Below are 16447 nucleotides of genomic sequence, written 5' to 3'. Positions count from 1 at the left end.
AAGATAGCCTTGGAAAGGGTATCATGGAAATTAGAATAAATCAAGAATAAGGAACTTGGAACTAAGAATAAGAAAAAGAACCTTTATTATTAAGGTCACTGAGTAGCAAGGTCAAGGGTTTAGAGGGGATTCACAGCCAAACCAATGGCAGCAGTGTCTCTAAAAGTGCTCAGCTGGGGCGCCTGGGTGGCTCAGTGGGTTGAGCATCTGACTCTTGGTTTCTGCTCAGGGCATCATATCACAGCTTGTGATTTCAAGTCCCGAGTTGGACTCTGGGCTAATAGTGCTAAGCTTGCTTGGGATTCTCTCTCTCTGCCTCTCTCTCTGCCCCTCCCCTGTTCTCTCTCTCCCTATCTCTCTTAAATAAATAAAACCTTTTTAAAAAATAAAATAGAAGTGCTCAGCTGTGTCTCTGCATCAGGATTTTCACCGAGATGGTTTTTACAAATGCCACAACCCACTGAGGCAGAATCTCAGTGTTGCCAGGAAATCTGCATTTTTAAGCAAATACCCAGACCCTCTCCTCATCCGCAAGTGAATTGTATGCCTGCTCAAATTTAAGGACCACTGAACTAGCAATAGTGGAAAGAACATGTGAGAAATAAATCTGGAAAAGGTATGTAGTAGACTCAACTGGAGAGGAGAGTCTAAAATAATTTGCAAAGCAAGAAATATGTAGAAAACAATAATGAAATTAGATAACATTCAGCAATAAAGTAACAGTGAACTGGCAGGGAAGTATGATATGAGTAAAGAAGGAAGGCATTGGGGACAGGAGTCAAAAAGAATGCATGGGAGTAAATTAGGAGAAGCAAGAATGACCCACTCAGGGAGGACAGTTATGTGAAGAGGAAGATGGAAGTCTACACATGGCCTCCAGAGCTCTGCTTTCCAAGAGGTAAGCCGTGCGAGGCCTGTCAGTACCCAGATGATGACACCAGAAAGCAAATTATGACAGAAGAGCAGATCTGTGTAAAGGGACCACCAAGCAGCTACTACACATTGCTTTCCATGTCAGGCCTGTAGTTAAGTCTCTCTCCACTGTTAGAGGTGCTGGGTATCAAACATCATCCCCATCCCGGTGACACACTAATATCTTAAGATAATCATTTTCTTTGCAAAAATAACACAGTTGTTTGATTTCCTATGGATTGTTGTGGATTGAACTTTGTATCCCGTCTGAGTACAGATGAGTAAGGGAGACATCCCAGTTCGTGATTTTTGTTAGAGGTCTTAACACATTCCTGTGTGAGATCAGATGAGCTGGAAAGAGTTCTAGATAATTGGCAGGGACAACTGTTTTCTTTCTCCTCCTCACCATTGTTCTTTACCATTTGCTTTAATTTGCATTGAAATATGTACAATAAGTAGTTAAGTCATGTTTTATTTTTAAACTCTCACTTCTGAAATTTAAAAGTCTGTTAGTATAGAATTAAGAGCCAATTCTTCTGTGACACACACTAGCGATGTGTTTCTTAGCCTTCACAAAGCTGTACCCCTCATCAAATTCTTGTCCTAGCTTCTGAATAGTCTAAGCAACCAAGGATTTTTCTTTTAATCATTGAGATCAACCAACCAACCAATCAATCAATCAATTATAGGAATAGTCATTATATGTTTACAAAAGGAGTGTTGTCTTCCTGAAGAAACTGGTACTTTCCCCTAAAAATCATTAGTGTGAATGGAAAGGGAGAGTGCTCCCAAGATGTTAGTTTTTCTAACAGATTCTCATATTTCTAAATAAGAAATGGAATTCTGAGAATTTTAAAAATTTAACTTGTAAATGTAAAGAAAATAATAAATACTCAACACAGAATGCAGGATGTATGAAAAGTGCTTGGACAGTTGACTGCGGGAGGATGCAAACAAGTTCTGTGAATTTCCCTCTTTTTTTTTTTTTTTTTTTCTTGTTTGGCTGGTATTTGTTGGGTTTATTTCTTTCCCTGCTGGAATGCCTCCTTTGTCTTTCCTAATCCAAAGATTCCTTCCTTTTGTGGAATCCTTACCCCCATAGTATGCTTGACTAATTCTTAGATGATGATTATAAAAGTCAGATATTCCTCAGTTGGTAATCAGTTTTAAATTTTGTTTTTTGCAAGTTAAATGAGAAACTACTAGGAACAAAATGGGTAGAGGCAAAATAGCATAATGAAATTTTTATGCTATAAATATTTTTCTATCCAATAAACTTCTCCATATGCCCATTTGGCATTAATTTGTTTTCTCCCCATTTCTCAGCTATTAAAGTTTACTAACCCTGCCCTACGTATCACAGGGGTGGGGGGAATATAGGTAGTAGTTATTGAATGCTTGCTCTGTATCAGGCACTATTTTAGGCATTTCACATGAATTATGATCAGTCTTACTCACCTCTTAGAAGTTTTGTATATTTATTCCTAATTTCCTGAAGAGGAAACTGAAGCTTGCCTAAGGTCACCTAGCTACAAGGGAGCAGAGCCAGGATTTATATTCAGATTGGCCTGAATATAAAGGCTTATACTTCTCACTTGGATACTAATGTGACCTCAAGTTTTCTAGTGATTAACAATAATTTGTTTTGAATATTAATACCTGACATATGTAATTATAAAGAATCTTCCTGGCGGTTGAGCAGAACTGAATTTATTTCACTTAAAAATTTTAGGGTCACCTGGATGGCTCAGTCAGTAAGGGTCCAACTTCAGCTCAGGCCATGATCTCAAGGTTCATGAGTTTGGGCCCACATCAGGCTCTGTGCTGACAGCTCAAAAGCCTTGAGCTTGCTTTGGATTCTGTGTCTCCCTCTCTCTCTCTCTCTGCCCCTATCCTACTCACATTCCGTCTCATTCTTTCTCAAAAATAAATAAACATTTAAAAATTTCAAAAAAAAAAACTACAAAAAAATCTTGGTCTTGAAAATTGTCTTGGTTATTTTACCTAAAAAAAACTCTTAGGACATCGTAAAATTCTCTTAGAATAGTTCTTATCTGTTCAAAAGGAAGTCATGCTATTTGGAGTTCTGTTTCTCATTTGCCATCTGGTACTGAGAGCTGCAAATTCTTTCTACTTTTTGTGTAACTTGCCTTTATCTTTGTTGTTCCAGTACTGGATACCAGTTTATTTACTATTCACCTGAAAACACAGCCAAAGCAAAAGAAGTTCTCAGCAACATCAATCAACTACAACCTCTGATAGCAACCCATGCGGACCTGCTGCTTAATTCTGCAAGCCAGCATTCTCCAGACAGCCTGAAGAATTCTTTAAAGATGCTTTCAGAAAAAGTAAGATCCAAATCACTACTACAGTGGGGAAAATGAAATACCCAAATCCCCATTGGTGTTGCTTTCTGCATACATTGCCTTTCACAGCATCTGGAAATGTAAAATAGACTAGGTTAAAAAGTAAGCTTCAAAGTATTGCCACAGGATCAAAATGAATTGGCCTCATTCTCTTTTCAAATCTTACTAAGCATTAATTTTTTTTTTTATGTAGGAAATGAAACCTGTTATTGGCTGATATATATTTTCTCTTTTTCTTGACATCTTTCATTTTCTTTGGCTCATGGTCTTATTAAGTGAGTTAAATTAGATTTTAAAAATTATTTTCCTCTGGTGATCAACTAATTTTTATGCATATGAAGCTATACATTTGAATAGGAATGTCACCTCATTTGAAAGCACCACTTTGATGTGGATTCTTATCAGTGGCATGGGGTAATTCCTCTGCTTTGGTTTGCTTTCTACAACATTATCTACTGGGAGAAGGTTTTAAAAATTTCCAAAAATATTAGCTCTTGTTTGTAATGTAGTGGGACCTAAGCCGAATTTTTCTTTCAAAGGTGACTTCCCCCAGTATATACAAAGAGAAGAAGTAGTCTGGCATGAGGTAAATCATCAACATCAACTTTCATACCTAATTAGGGCAGCTGAAAAGTACAGAGAGAACCAAGATTGAAAAGACAAATTGCAGCTTGATTTTAAATGTAAAACCGGGTGTCCTGGAGTCCAATTCCAATACACTTATCCTTAACCTTCACATTCTGAGGACATCTTGCAGTTTATTATGAGATACTTCCAATAAATATGCCCTTGAAGAAACTGAGCAGAAACAAAATTCTCATGGTATCATTTTAGAATAAAACAAGTATAGTTTTTCATGTCCCTAAAGAACAGATTGATGGAAACTTGGGTATTATATATGTATATATTTTTTATTCAAATATGTCAATTTATAATATGAATACCTGGTGCTTATTAAACATTTTAATGTATGCATTATCATTTATTTTTCTTATAGAATGAAACTAATATCTATTTTCCTTAAAAATTAGCTAATATCTATTCAAAGAGGTCAAATAAATTACGTCATAAATTATAAAGTGAAAAATGAAAATCCAAGACTTCCAGTTCAAAATGTAGCATTCTTTCTATGACATAACAGGTACTTCCATAATGAAAAGAAAAGAAAAAATTGACCCAAATTTTACCAATACTCTATGTTGCTAAATATTGCGCTTTATGACTTATATTATTTCATTTAATCTTCAAACTTAATTTTCACATTGTGAGTACATATTAACTCTGCCTCACAAAGGAAAATGATTAAGGCTCAGAGAAGTTAAAAAGATGTATGAAATCACACAGCTAGATGCAAACAAAACCAAGATTCAAACCCAGGTCTGGTTGACTCTGGAATGGAAAATCCTTCTGATATCCTATGGGTTATATATGTGTTTTGACACTTCTTTTTTAAAAATTTTTAAACATTTTTCGTTAGGCATACTTCTCAGTAATACTTAAGTATCTTAATGATCGATAAGTATGGCTAATTGTCAATAAATATGTTAGGACTAGAAAAAAAAAGAGGGAAAAGAGGGGAGTGTTGTATATAGTAAAATAATATAATTTCATTGAGTTGATTTCTTTTTTTGATTTGCAGATGATAGGAGGTTTTTCTGGGCTCACTTAAGCAGAAAATTTTAGCAAATGGCACATCACTGCAGTGATTACAGAGCAGTATTTATATTCTTCCCGTGCATTGGGCCAGGGATTTGTCATTTCATACATCATTCACACCTTGCTGCAGTGATTGGGGAGAGGGGTGGAACAGGGTATGTATTTTCTCCTTTAACTCAGCATTGCTCCCAAATTTTACCCTATGTTTTTCTACTGAGTAGACAAGCTTCACCTACTTATAAGTCTGTCAACCTCTGAAATCAGAAGGATCTTTTTTTAGTTTGCAAGCCATGCATTACTTTAAGAATTTATGCCTGGAATTTCAAAGAATTATCTAAGTTAACAGAGTTTTGCATAATCTATGGAGGCAGCTAATAGCTTACAGTTTAAAATAAAGTATGATCCACGAACTTAGCATAAAAGATAAATAGTCTCAATATTTAATATTAGAATATTTAGCTTAAAATATTTTGGGGTTTTATTGTTGTTTTAAGATTTTATCTGTGGGTAATCTAAACCCCCAATGTGGGACTCAAACTTATAACCCCAAGATCAAGAGTTGCATGCTCTATCCCCTGAGCCAGCCAAGCACCCCTAAAACATTCTGTTTTTAAGATCAGGGTCTTGCACACTGTGGGTCAGAGCATAAAACGTTTCTCTATTATTAGTCCCCTTGTTTCTTTTATTGAATCTGAACTGGTATGTTTAGAAAATAAGTCATTCAGTTGTCTCTGGAGCTCATTCATGTAGCATATTCAATAGGAATTATTTATGTTCATATGCATCAGGGAAAGTCCAAGCCCAATATGAGAGAGTTCTCTGTATTGACTAAGGAGGCTGTGTAGGGCTGAGGGAAGCCCATGCGTAGTATAGTAGAAGGCATTCAGTTGTTTTGTAATGAGATGGAATCTCTCCTGTTAGGTAACATGTAGCTTCTGGAGATGATAGCAATGGACACATTATCAGATCAATTTATGCTCAGAGTCTGGGGATGGAAGCAAAGGACAACAGAGAGATCCAACTGCATATTGAATCTCAGAGGAGCAATATTTGTAGATCCAAGGTCAATTCACATCATCTCTACTGTTAATGATAACCAAGACTAAGACTAAGGCTCACCAGCAAAATTCCATTCCTCTAAACATTTATTGGTGGAGAAAACAAACAAACACAATTTATGAAAAGTAAAAATATTTACTGAATTCATACTAATTACACTAGGTGCACAAAATGGAATAAGAAAGGTCTATTCTTGTTCTTCCCAAGAGATTCAAGGTTCTTGAGATAATGGTTATGATGCTAATGATGATGACAATAATAACTAACATTTATTGGAGGTTTAATAACTGTGAGTGAGACATTATTACAACATTTTACAAGTCCATGAGGTGGGCACTATTATTTTCAACATTTAATCTTTCTAATCCTATGAAATAGGTACTGTTTTTTTTTTAACATTTATTTATTACTGAGAGACAGAGAGACACAGAGTGTGAGCAGGGGAGGGGTAGAGAGAGGGGGACACACAGAATCTGAAGCAGGCTCTGGGCTCTGAGCTGTCAGCACTGAGCCCGACGCGAGGCTCGAACTCACAAACTGTAAGATCATGACCTGAGCCGAAGTTGGTCGCCCAACCAACTGAGCCACCCAGGCGCCCCATGAAATAGGTACTGTTGGTGTCCTTATTTTATAAAGTAGAGGAAACCGAGGTACAGAAATATATATAATGCACCCAAAATCACACAACTTGTGAGTCTAGCTCCATATGTTGTGAGCTTAACCACTATTCAATATGGTCAAATGTTCCATGAGTTCCATGATGGACACTTGCATATATGATTAAGGAAACAAGTAGAGAGGTCAGAGTGGGAATAGGAAAGATAAAACTGAAATTCTGTAAGAATAAGAATTTTCTAAAAATTTGTCATGTCCTAATGTGTACAAGTGTAATTAAATTGTTCTATTTTTTTAATTATTAGTATGCCTTCTTATGGATGACTGGGTTTGATCCTTGCATGTTAATTCATGAAAATAATAAAGAAATTATTTAATCTTATGATATAGGGTCATAAGAAAAGGAAAACTGAGTTTATATGAATAATTTTAACAGAGAAGACAAAGGATAGGCCAAATTTTTAACATAAGATCTGAAAGGTTAATAATAGAGTGGGTTAAAAATGTATTTTCCTTTTTGCTAGACTGAAAGTATGCAATACTATGAAAAATAAAAGGGAGAAAAAAGTAATGTGACTAAATTTGAACTGAAAAAATAAGGACTTAAGAGATATAGGTATCTATCTCTCACAGCTTAGATATATGTGTGACATCAACTTTAAATGCTCATCACATTTTCTATCCATAGAGATGGAGAGATCTTGTGTAGAAAATCATTATTATTCTTGCTCATCAAAAAACAATATTGAGCACTTAATTGTGTGTGGTATTGTACTAATGCTGTATGACAAATGCTACGTAGACACGGACCTTAACTTTTATAACCTAAAATTTAAAAGAATGGGGTGTTTCACATTATGAAAATTGCTAGATGGTAAAAAAAACAACAACAAAATGATTTTGTTGCTAATATTAGAGGCTATGCTCACAGTATATTTGAGAAAATCTCACAACTTCTAATTCCTAGTGTCCTTTAACATAATACACTGAAACATCCTGTGTATTCCAAAAGCAAAAAACAAAAACAAAAACAAACAGCAGCAACAAAAACAACAAAAACATTTCAGTCTAACATTTAACTCAGGGTACTCTTAGAAATGTTCTGGTTGTTTTGTTTTGTTTTCTTAATTTTGTTTTAATGACAATACCAGGAAGCCAGTATACTAAGAAGTTGAAGATATAAATAATATATTGATTATGTTGATTACTTAGATACTGAGAAGGAATTTTTACTTTTATTTCCTTCAGTCACTCCTAGATCTATCTCAGTTCCAAACTAAACAGAACTTAATGAGTAGAGGTTCTTTTCTTTGCTTTTTTTTAATAGTTGGTGAAAGTATACATGAATGTATATAAAAGTATAAATGAAGATGAAATTTCATGATAGAACTCCTATTTCTTCTTCTTATACTCCTCGTTAAATGGTAAACATTTCATTGATGAGATTAGCATATACCAAGCAAACAATTAAGCAGGAATATATGACCCACAACCAGAAGAAAAATCAAGCAATAGAAACAGACCCAGAAATAGTAGAGATGATGAAATTAGCAGATAAGGACCTTACAACAGCAATTATAAATATAGTCCATATATTTAGAGAAGCAGAGAAACACACAAACAGGATGAAGAGGAAAATGGAAGATTAAAAAAGAATAATACAGAAATAAGAAAAATATAAAATATAATATTTGAAATAAAAACATGTACTAGGTAGAATTAGCAGATGGGTCACTTCAGAAGAATAAATAGTGAATTTTCAAACATAGTATTAGAAACTATTTAAATGTAGTACAGAGATAAAAAAAGACGTAAAAACATAAATAGAATATGAATGACTTATCCAACAATACCAAGAAGTCTAATATGCATTAATCAGAGTCCTAGAAGAAGCAGAAAGGAAAATAGAAAAATACTTGCTGAAACGATGATGGAAATTCTTCAAAATTTAATGAGAAAACGAAACTATAGATCCAAGAAGCTCAATGTACTCTAAGCAGAATAAACATTTAAAAAAATGCAGGTACATCATCAAACTACTGAGAAACTGAGATAAAGTGAAAACTGAGGGGGAAAAGGCACATTATCTGCAAAGGAACATATAACAGAATTATTCACAGACTTATTAGATGTTCTTATAGAGTAACATCTTCAAAGTACTGATACACACACCCAAATTATAATTCCTTATCTACAGAAGATATCTTTCAAACATAAAGATGAAATAAAGACCATTTGAACAAATAAAAACTGGGAGATTTCATAGCAAATTTGTACTACTACAAATTTTAAAGTAAAGTCTTCAGGCCAAAGAAAGTGATTACATGGGGGGGAAAATGGATCTACAAAAGAATAAAGAGTACCAGAAATGGTAAGTATGTAGACAGATATATTTTTAAAAAACCAAACTTTAATTTACTTAAACATATTTACTCTTTAAAATAAAAATAATACTGAATATTCTGTGGTTAGTAACTTTCTAGGGTAAGCATAGCTATCAATATAATGGAATAGAGAATCTAGAAATAGACCCACACATATATGTTCAAATAACCTTAGAGAAAGGGCAAATAAAATTCATTGGGAAAATGATGTATTCTTAACATAAAACTCAGGAACAATTGGATATCCATATGTAAAAAAAAAAAAAAAAAACCTTCCCTTATCTTTACCTCACATATCTATAAAAATTAATTCAAAATAGAGCATAAATCTTAATATACAAGCTAAAAGAAAGAAGCAAACAGACAAACTTCTAGAAGACAACATAGGAAAAATTTTTTGTCATCTTGGATTAGGCAAATATTTCTTGGAACACAAAAAGTATGAACCAATAAAAGAAAACACGTGATATATAAGGCATCATCAAAATCAAAAACTTTCATTAAAGTTTTCAGGAGACATTCAGATGACATTATTAAAAAGTGAGAAGGCAAGTCTGGACTGAGAAAATATTTGTAAACTATGTATCTTACAAAGGAAATCATCAGAATACATATTCTTATACTTTAATAATAAGACAAGTGACTTAATTTAAAATGGGCAAAAAAAATTGAAATGATATTTCATCAGAGAAGATATATGGATGGCAAATAAACACACGTAAAGATGCTCATCATCATTTGTTTTTAGGGAAATACAGATTTAAACTAAAATGAGGTAATACTAACTACCCACTAGAATTAAGCTGAAATCAAAAAGGTTAAGCATATGAGGAGTTGGGGAGGATATGAAATGACTGGAACATTCATATATTACTTACATAATTACTTGCACACTTTGAAAAACAGTTCAGCAGTGTCTCATAATGTTTATATAAATATATATAATAAATATAAATGTGTGTTTATATATATGTTTATATATACATTTGTTTATATATGTATATGATCTAGCCATTTCACTCCTGTTATTCACCCAAGAGAAATTCTCTTTTGTAAGTTGGAAGGTCGTTGAGTGAGGAAGGACCGGAGACATGCTTTGTGAAGATGATCCTCATAGAATAGAGAAGCTGAGCTAGACAGTGGATTTGAATTATTGGACATTATTGGGCATTACAAAATGTCAGCATTCCTCTTGGGGGAGCTTGCTAAAAATACAAATTCTGACTCAGCTTCTGGGCTGGGACTCAGATGTCTACATTTTAATATTAGTGACCTTGAAGAACATCCCATAAAACAAAGCATTAGCTTAGGAAAAACAAATCAATCAGTAAGGAGACTATGGAAAGTATCCACATGGAATGTAGAAAGGATCTTAACTGTAGAAAGGACTAGCTGTGGACATAATCTTTGAAATTACTGAAAAAGCATAACTTGTAGAAATTAATGACTAATCTAGAAGATGAATATTGCTGAAGATGATCCAGACATTTGGGCGCTGAGTTGCTGCATAATGATGACACCACACAGTTTGAAAAGCTGGGAAGAACACATTTATTGAAAACACTTGAGATCAGGCTGTGACTTCTCACCTTGAAAGACTTTCAGATGGAAACAGGTGACAGTACTGGTTCAAGAGGTGGATAGAGATGGATTTTAGAGACTGTGGCATAAAGAGGGTAGTTGAAGCTATGGGGAAATGTGTTATATATCTAATGGGGAAAAAAATGCTTTCAAGAAAGTGGTTTAAGGTCCCTTAGGATTTGTTTACCATATTTTGAGTGAGTCTGGGATGATGAGTCAACAAAGGAAACTGAAAAGATCATTCAAGAAAGGGGAGCATAAATAGAAGAGTTCACAGTTTACAGTGAACTGCTATGAGGTTTCATAGGTGAGCATTGTAATTTTGTGCAAACTGGAGAAAAGTTGTTATGTGATTTAGCCAAGGTCAAGTGCATAATTTGTATGATCTGCCCAGATGTCAAGTAACTCTCCTGAAGGTTCAGTGTTCTTTTCTTTAGGGAATGTAGAAAACATACATATTTATGTACTAATTCCAGAGTATAGCACTATTGCCCTATGCAATAATTAAAGTATATCAAAATTTTAAAAATAAACAGACTTATTGTGGTGATAGTGTTGCAATATATTCAAAAATTGAATTCTTATACTGTACACATGAAACTAATATATGTTGAGCATATCTAATTTTTTTAACGTTTATTTATTTTTGAGAAGAGAGAGACAGAGCATGAGCGGGGGAGGAGAGAGAAAGAGGGAGACACAGAATCTGAAACAGGCTCCAGGCTCTGAGCTGTCTGACGCAGGGCTTGAACTCACAGACGCGAGATTATGACCTGAGCCGAACTCAGATGCTTAACTGACTGAGCCACCCAGGCGCCCCAAGCATATCTAAATAATAAAAAAGAAACCAAGCGATATTAGATAGGGACCATGCAGGTGATGAAAGTAAGAGAGGCTAGTTGGGTGCAAAATAATAGGGAATGGTAAGGTCGGGGAAAAAAAATAAACAGGATTCTTTTTTGTCATATACATGACTACTAAAATAATAATCACCTGTTTGTGTCATTGGCTACTTCTGTCTTGCAGGTGGGGTTAGGCATCGCTTTGAATTTTTTCATCGAAAAAAAGCTTTTAAATAGTATGAGACTTTGCTTAATTTCTTGAGATCTCTAGTTAAAAAGGGTAGTTTTAAATAAACATATTCCTAACTATTCCTCTGCCCTTAATATTTAGGAACCTAGGAAATTCATCCCCAGAAGAAGTAATTTTACTGGTTTTATACTTGTAGATAATTCTGTGTGTTACTTTGAAGAACATTTGCATGAGAACATGAATTGGAAAAATGTCAGGAAGGCAAGAAAACATTTCATTTTTAAGATACCATTTCTTTCTCTTTTTTAATATCAAACAAATGAAATGATCCACCTTAGGTACAGAGTTTATGCTTTTTTTGCTATATTATTAAACTGTTTTAAATAAATTGATTTGCCTACCCTTATGATAACATGTAGACAGCCTTTTTCCTTTCATTTAATGCAGTATGAGCAGAGTCAGAAAAGGAAAAAGGTTTTCAGTACTTTGAGTCAATAGGCAACTCCACATCCTTCCCATGACTTTGAACTTCCTTAGTGTCATCTCTGTCTCAAGAACAGCAGCATACAGATGTATTGGAATTGAGTGATTACGTTAATCCCTTCAAGCTAATTTATTTTGAGTGTAAAACATCAGGATCTGCATTGGTCTACATTTACTAAGTAGTGCTAGTCAAGAAAATTTCCAGGTCATATGGATATAGTAATGGAATTTTGGCTATTTTCTATCAAAGTGCAATTCTCTGCAAAAGATCATGGCTATTCATAGAGTTTCCAGTCAGATGAATTTTCCAATATAGACACAACGTGTTTCTATAAGATTTTGTGTGTTCATTCAGCTACCCCTCCCCCCCAAGAAAATTCTGGGTTGCAAAATTGCACGAATCTACTGTACTATCTTTCATGTCTTTGGTGATAAATCAACTCAAATGAGATTTGAATAAATGAAGTGGAATCTCTGTGCATGCATGCAATGGGAAGAAAATGATGGCAATTATAAGAACTTTAGATTTCATTGGGTGTGAATATATATTCAGCTACATAGTAATTAGGTGATGTTATGGAGACTGGAGCTGTAGTAGCAGGAATTCAAAGAAGGCAAGCTGTTTTGCTCTAAAAATAAGTCAAAAGAATTTATTGAATGTATCAATAGAGAAATAGTTTAGTTAAGCTGAATGGAAGTAAATTTGCATTTTTAAATATTTAAATTCACATTGATGGATCTATCCAGGCTCTATGAAAATTATGTAAATAACGTTTCCCTATTTTGTTATAACTATATTGCCTTGTGAGTACTGTCTAGCTACATTTTTCATCAGTATTTTTTTTGTATTGTTCATTTTCATTTTAACACTTCATTGTGAACATCAATTAATGCTTCTTTTTATGCCTTTTCACTATAAGCTCCCTTTTAATTTTGTTTTCCTAAATTATTACCAAAATATTTTTCAATATTTTATTCTTGTATATCCTTTTTTAAATATTTCTTGTCTACTTACCTTCAAAGTGCTTTCAATACAACTAATAGATTAAAAGAGCATTTAAAAACATCAGTAAAGTTTAACAGTGAAGATAGTTACACTGACAATTGTAGGCGTGATTAATTATAGGAGCAAGTAGATGTCCAAAGCTCTCGAGGAGCTTGGGGTTAAGGAAGAAAGGGGAGAAGGACAGAAGTATGCAGGTGATGGTGGGTTGATAGGTGGGGTGGAGTATGGGGAAAAGCTACTGAATTTGTTAGAAAACTACAGCTCTGTTCCCTTTGTGTTACTGGTAAGCAGTCTGTTCTAGGACAGGACACCACTCTTCCTTTTTAGTTTCTTTTCCTGGTTAATGAGAGGTCTGACTTTAAGGTCTTATGCAACTGTAGAATTTCATGATCTATTGCAAAGACTTAACTATGTAGTCCTATTAGCATATGTAGTCTTATTAACATAGTCTTATTAGGCAATTGTTTTGCATGGGGTTTAACTGGTTTTCTTTAATTGCTGACACAACAGGGGTTTTTAAGGGATAATTTAGTAACCATTTGTTAGACATGGCACTGTTGAATGCATATTGAGAATACGCGAGTAAATGATTACCTTGAGTTACAGTGATGGTGAAGTCAGCATTACATCCAAGTGTCTCATGAAATGGTGATGATATCAACTATTATTCAAAATAATGCTATGATTTAAAGGGCTTCTCAACAGATTACAATATGTGATTGTGTTAGCAATATGAGTCAATGTTTGAGTTACTACTCTATTCTGAACGAATAGATTGTTAGACCACATGCATGTTAAGCGTAGTATAATACAGAAGATCAATTACTACATCATCCAGTGTAGTACAGGGTGAAGCTATTAAACATTTCATCAGGAAATTGCAAAGTACTGTTATAAAATTCTTTATTGTTGGGAAGCTGTCATTTCTATAGTACTTACTAGGTATTTACCGCCAGCTTGTAAAATCTACCGTAGCAAGTTTCACAGCAGCCTCATTAACATTGAGCATTAGTGAAACCATTTGGTGGAGGAGACAGTTTAGGGGGTGATGATAAGGAATAAAAGTCAAATATTTTCATGGGAAAACTGCCTGTACCATCTCTACTATTGAAATCTACTCAGGATGCTAAAAAGAAAAAAAAAGGTTTCCTGCCTCTGTTTTTAAAGATACATATTCCTTTCTTTAGACTTTCACTCTGTTTACACTATAGAATATACATAGTCTGATCACATTTTCCTTTAAGGTGCATTTGGAATTACTTGGAAGGTGCAGCAGGTAGACAGTGTTCAAATGATTACCTCTAGTGAAATTCATCTTCAAAGATAGAATTTAGAATTAAAAGAGAGGGGGCTGAGGAGACAGCTGGTGTTTATAGTACCCACAGAACCTCAGCATTAACTTTTAGAACAGGAGGACTCAAGACCTTGGCATCATCCCAAAACTCAACTATTTTCATTGATTGGTATGAATCATTTTCTCTCTCTGTCGCCTGTACTTTTTCCACCATGCACACCACTTATGTGCCAACAAATCTGCGGTTGACCTTTTCATAGCTCTATGCTGAGATGCCTACCATGGTGTTTCTAATCCTTGTCAATTTCTTTCCAGACAGAGCTTTTTGTACATGCCTTCAAGGATCAGTTGGTTAGAAGTGCTCTTTTAGCCCTCTACACTGCCAGGCCAGGAGGTGTCCTTAAGAAACCACCCTCTCCTAAGAACAGCACAGAGGAGAGCTGTCCCCAGGACCCACCCCCACCGATGAGAAGGCAGGACTCCATACCACATCATTCAGACTATGATGAGGAAGAGTGGGTAAGTCTCTTGCACATCGCTTGCCTCCTGATGTTTAGTCCTGAGAAGTCAAGCAAGAAAGATCAGAAATCTCTCCTCTTCATCAAAACAAGTTGGAAAGCAGTCCTAATACAGATTGTGGATAAATAGGCAACATTTTTCCTTGGGGAAAAATTATAAATGGAAGTTTTATTCCTGATCACATTTATTTGGCATAAAAATTTATAGTTACATAATACATAAATATATATATATACATAAATATACATATATATACATAAATATATATATAACCATATATATATACATAAATATACATATATACATAAATATATATATAACCATATATATATATATATATATATATATATATATATATATATATATATAACCAAGATGTCATTAAAGCAAAGATGCCACAATTACATGACCTATAATACTTTTCTGTATTTATTGCCAAGGTAATATGAACTATTAAAATTGTGTTTTTTAGAAAAAGAGTAAAAAATCACTTATAATCCACTACTTCTTGCAAATATTTTCTTACTGCAATCTGGTGTTTTAGTTCTGGACGAACTTCAAAAGACATTCGCGTTTACATAGCAGTAGGCATAGAGATCTCTTAAATCCTTCTTGTTCGTGATTATATTATTTAAAAAAATATGTTGTCCAGGTGCTCTGAAATTGGCAAAAGGATGGCCACATAAAAGCATCTGAAAAAATAGCTAGTATAGGCCAAAAAAAAAAAAAAAGCTAACATGGTAATAGAAACTCTAGTTGGACAGAATAAGAGAAACATGAAGGTGCTGGCTAAAGGGGAGCAGTGTTATTCCTGAATTAATACATATTAATTATCCAAGAACAAAGTATGTGCATATCACACACACAGAAGAAAGCTCTTTACTGTATCATAAGTTTAACCAAGAAAATAATATGCTAGCCATGTTAGATGTTAAACAGTTAATGATTACTTTTCCTGCCATCCTAGAATTTAAGAGCGTTTGGGGAGTAAATTATTTGAAAGGCCCAGGTCTCTCAAAAAAAATTGCTGTCTGAAGGGCTGTGAAAGTGATGGCTGTTCTATCTTTTGATAAAACTTCTATCACAGGAAAGACAGAGCTGGGTTGCTAGAAGTAAATGCTGAATAAGTATTTGTTGCTGCTGATTAAGATTGTGCTTCTCCCACTGAGAAGTTTTCAGAAGAGCAAATCTAATATTTCTCCTTTTTGCCTTCACCTTCTTCTTCAATTTATTCACAGCTCCAAGACATATGTACCTCTTAACCTCTCTGAAGTTCAATTTTCTCAACTGTAAAGTGAAAATAACAGTACCTGTTCTGTTTAGCTCCTTGGGTGGTCATGAGATAAATGATTTACCTGTGCAATAATGCCCCATTATGTGGGAAGGCCTGGAAATGCATTGTATTACTTTAGTATTGTTGCTATATGTTTTCTTTTTTAAGATGCATAAATTATATAATCTTATTATGGAGATTAATACTATCTCTTAAAGTAAGTGGGAAAACTGGATCTATCATAAAATGTGTGTTGTAAATTTTAAA

General features: G+C 34.2%; 1 protein-coding gene across 14 annotated transcripts in view; it reads left to right on the top strand.

Moving 5' to 3' along the window:
* Nucleotides 1-16447, top strand: part of INPP4B (inositol polyphosphate-4-phosphatase type II B) — a 762324-nt gene that overhangs the window by 624038 nt on the left and 121839 nt on the right. For all 14 annotated transcript variants that reach the window (XM_078445724.2, XM_078445723.2, XM_078445726.2 and 11 more), the window contains 2 exons: nucleotides 3083-3260; nucleotides 14704-14907. In XM_078445724.2, the coding sequence (XP_078301850.1) occupies nucleotides 3083-3260; nucleotides 14704-14907 (382 nt within the window). The remainder of the gene's footprint in view (nucleotides 1-3082; nucleotides 3261-14703; nucleotides 14908-16447) is intronic.

Source organism: Panthera onca, chromosome B1 (genome assembly GCF_046562875.1).
Source record: "Panthera onca isolate mPanOnc1 chromosome B1, mPanOnc1 haplotype 2, whole genome shotgun sequence".
NCBI classification, from domain to species: domain Eukaryota; kingdom Metazoa; phylum Chordata; class Mammalia; order Carnivora; family Felidae; genus Panthera; species Panthera onca.
This window is presented reverse-complemented; position numbering and strand designations above follow the sequence as displayed.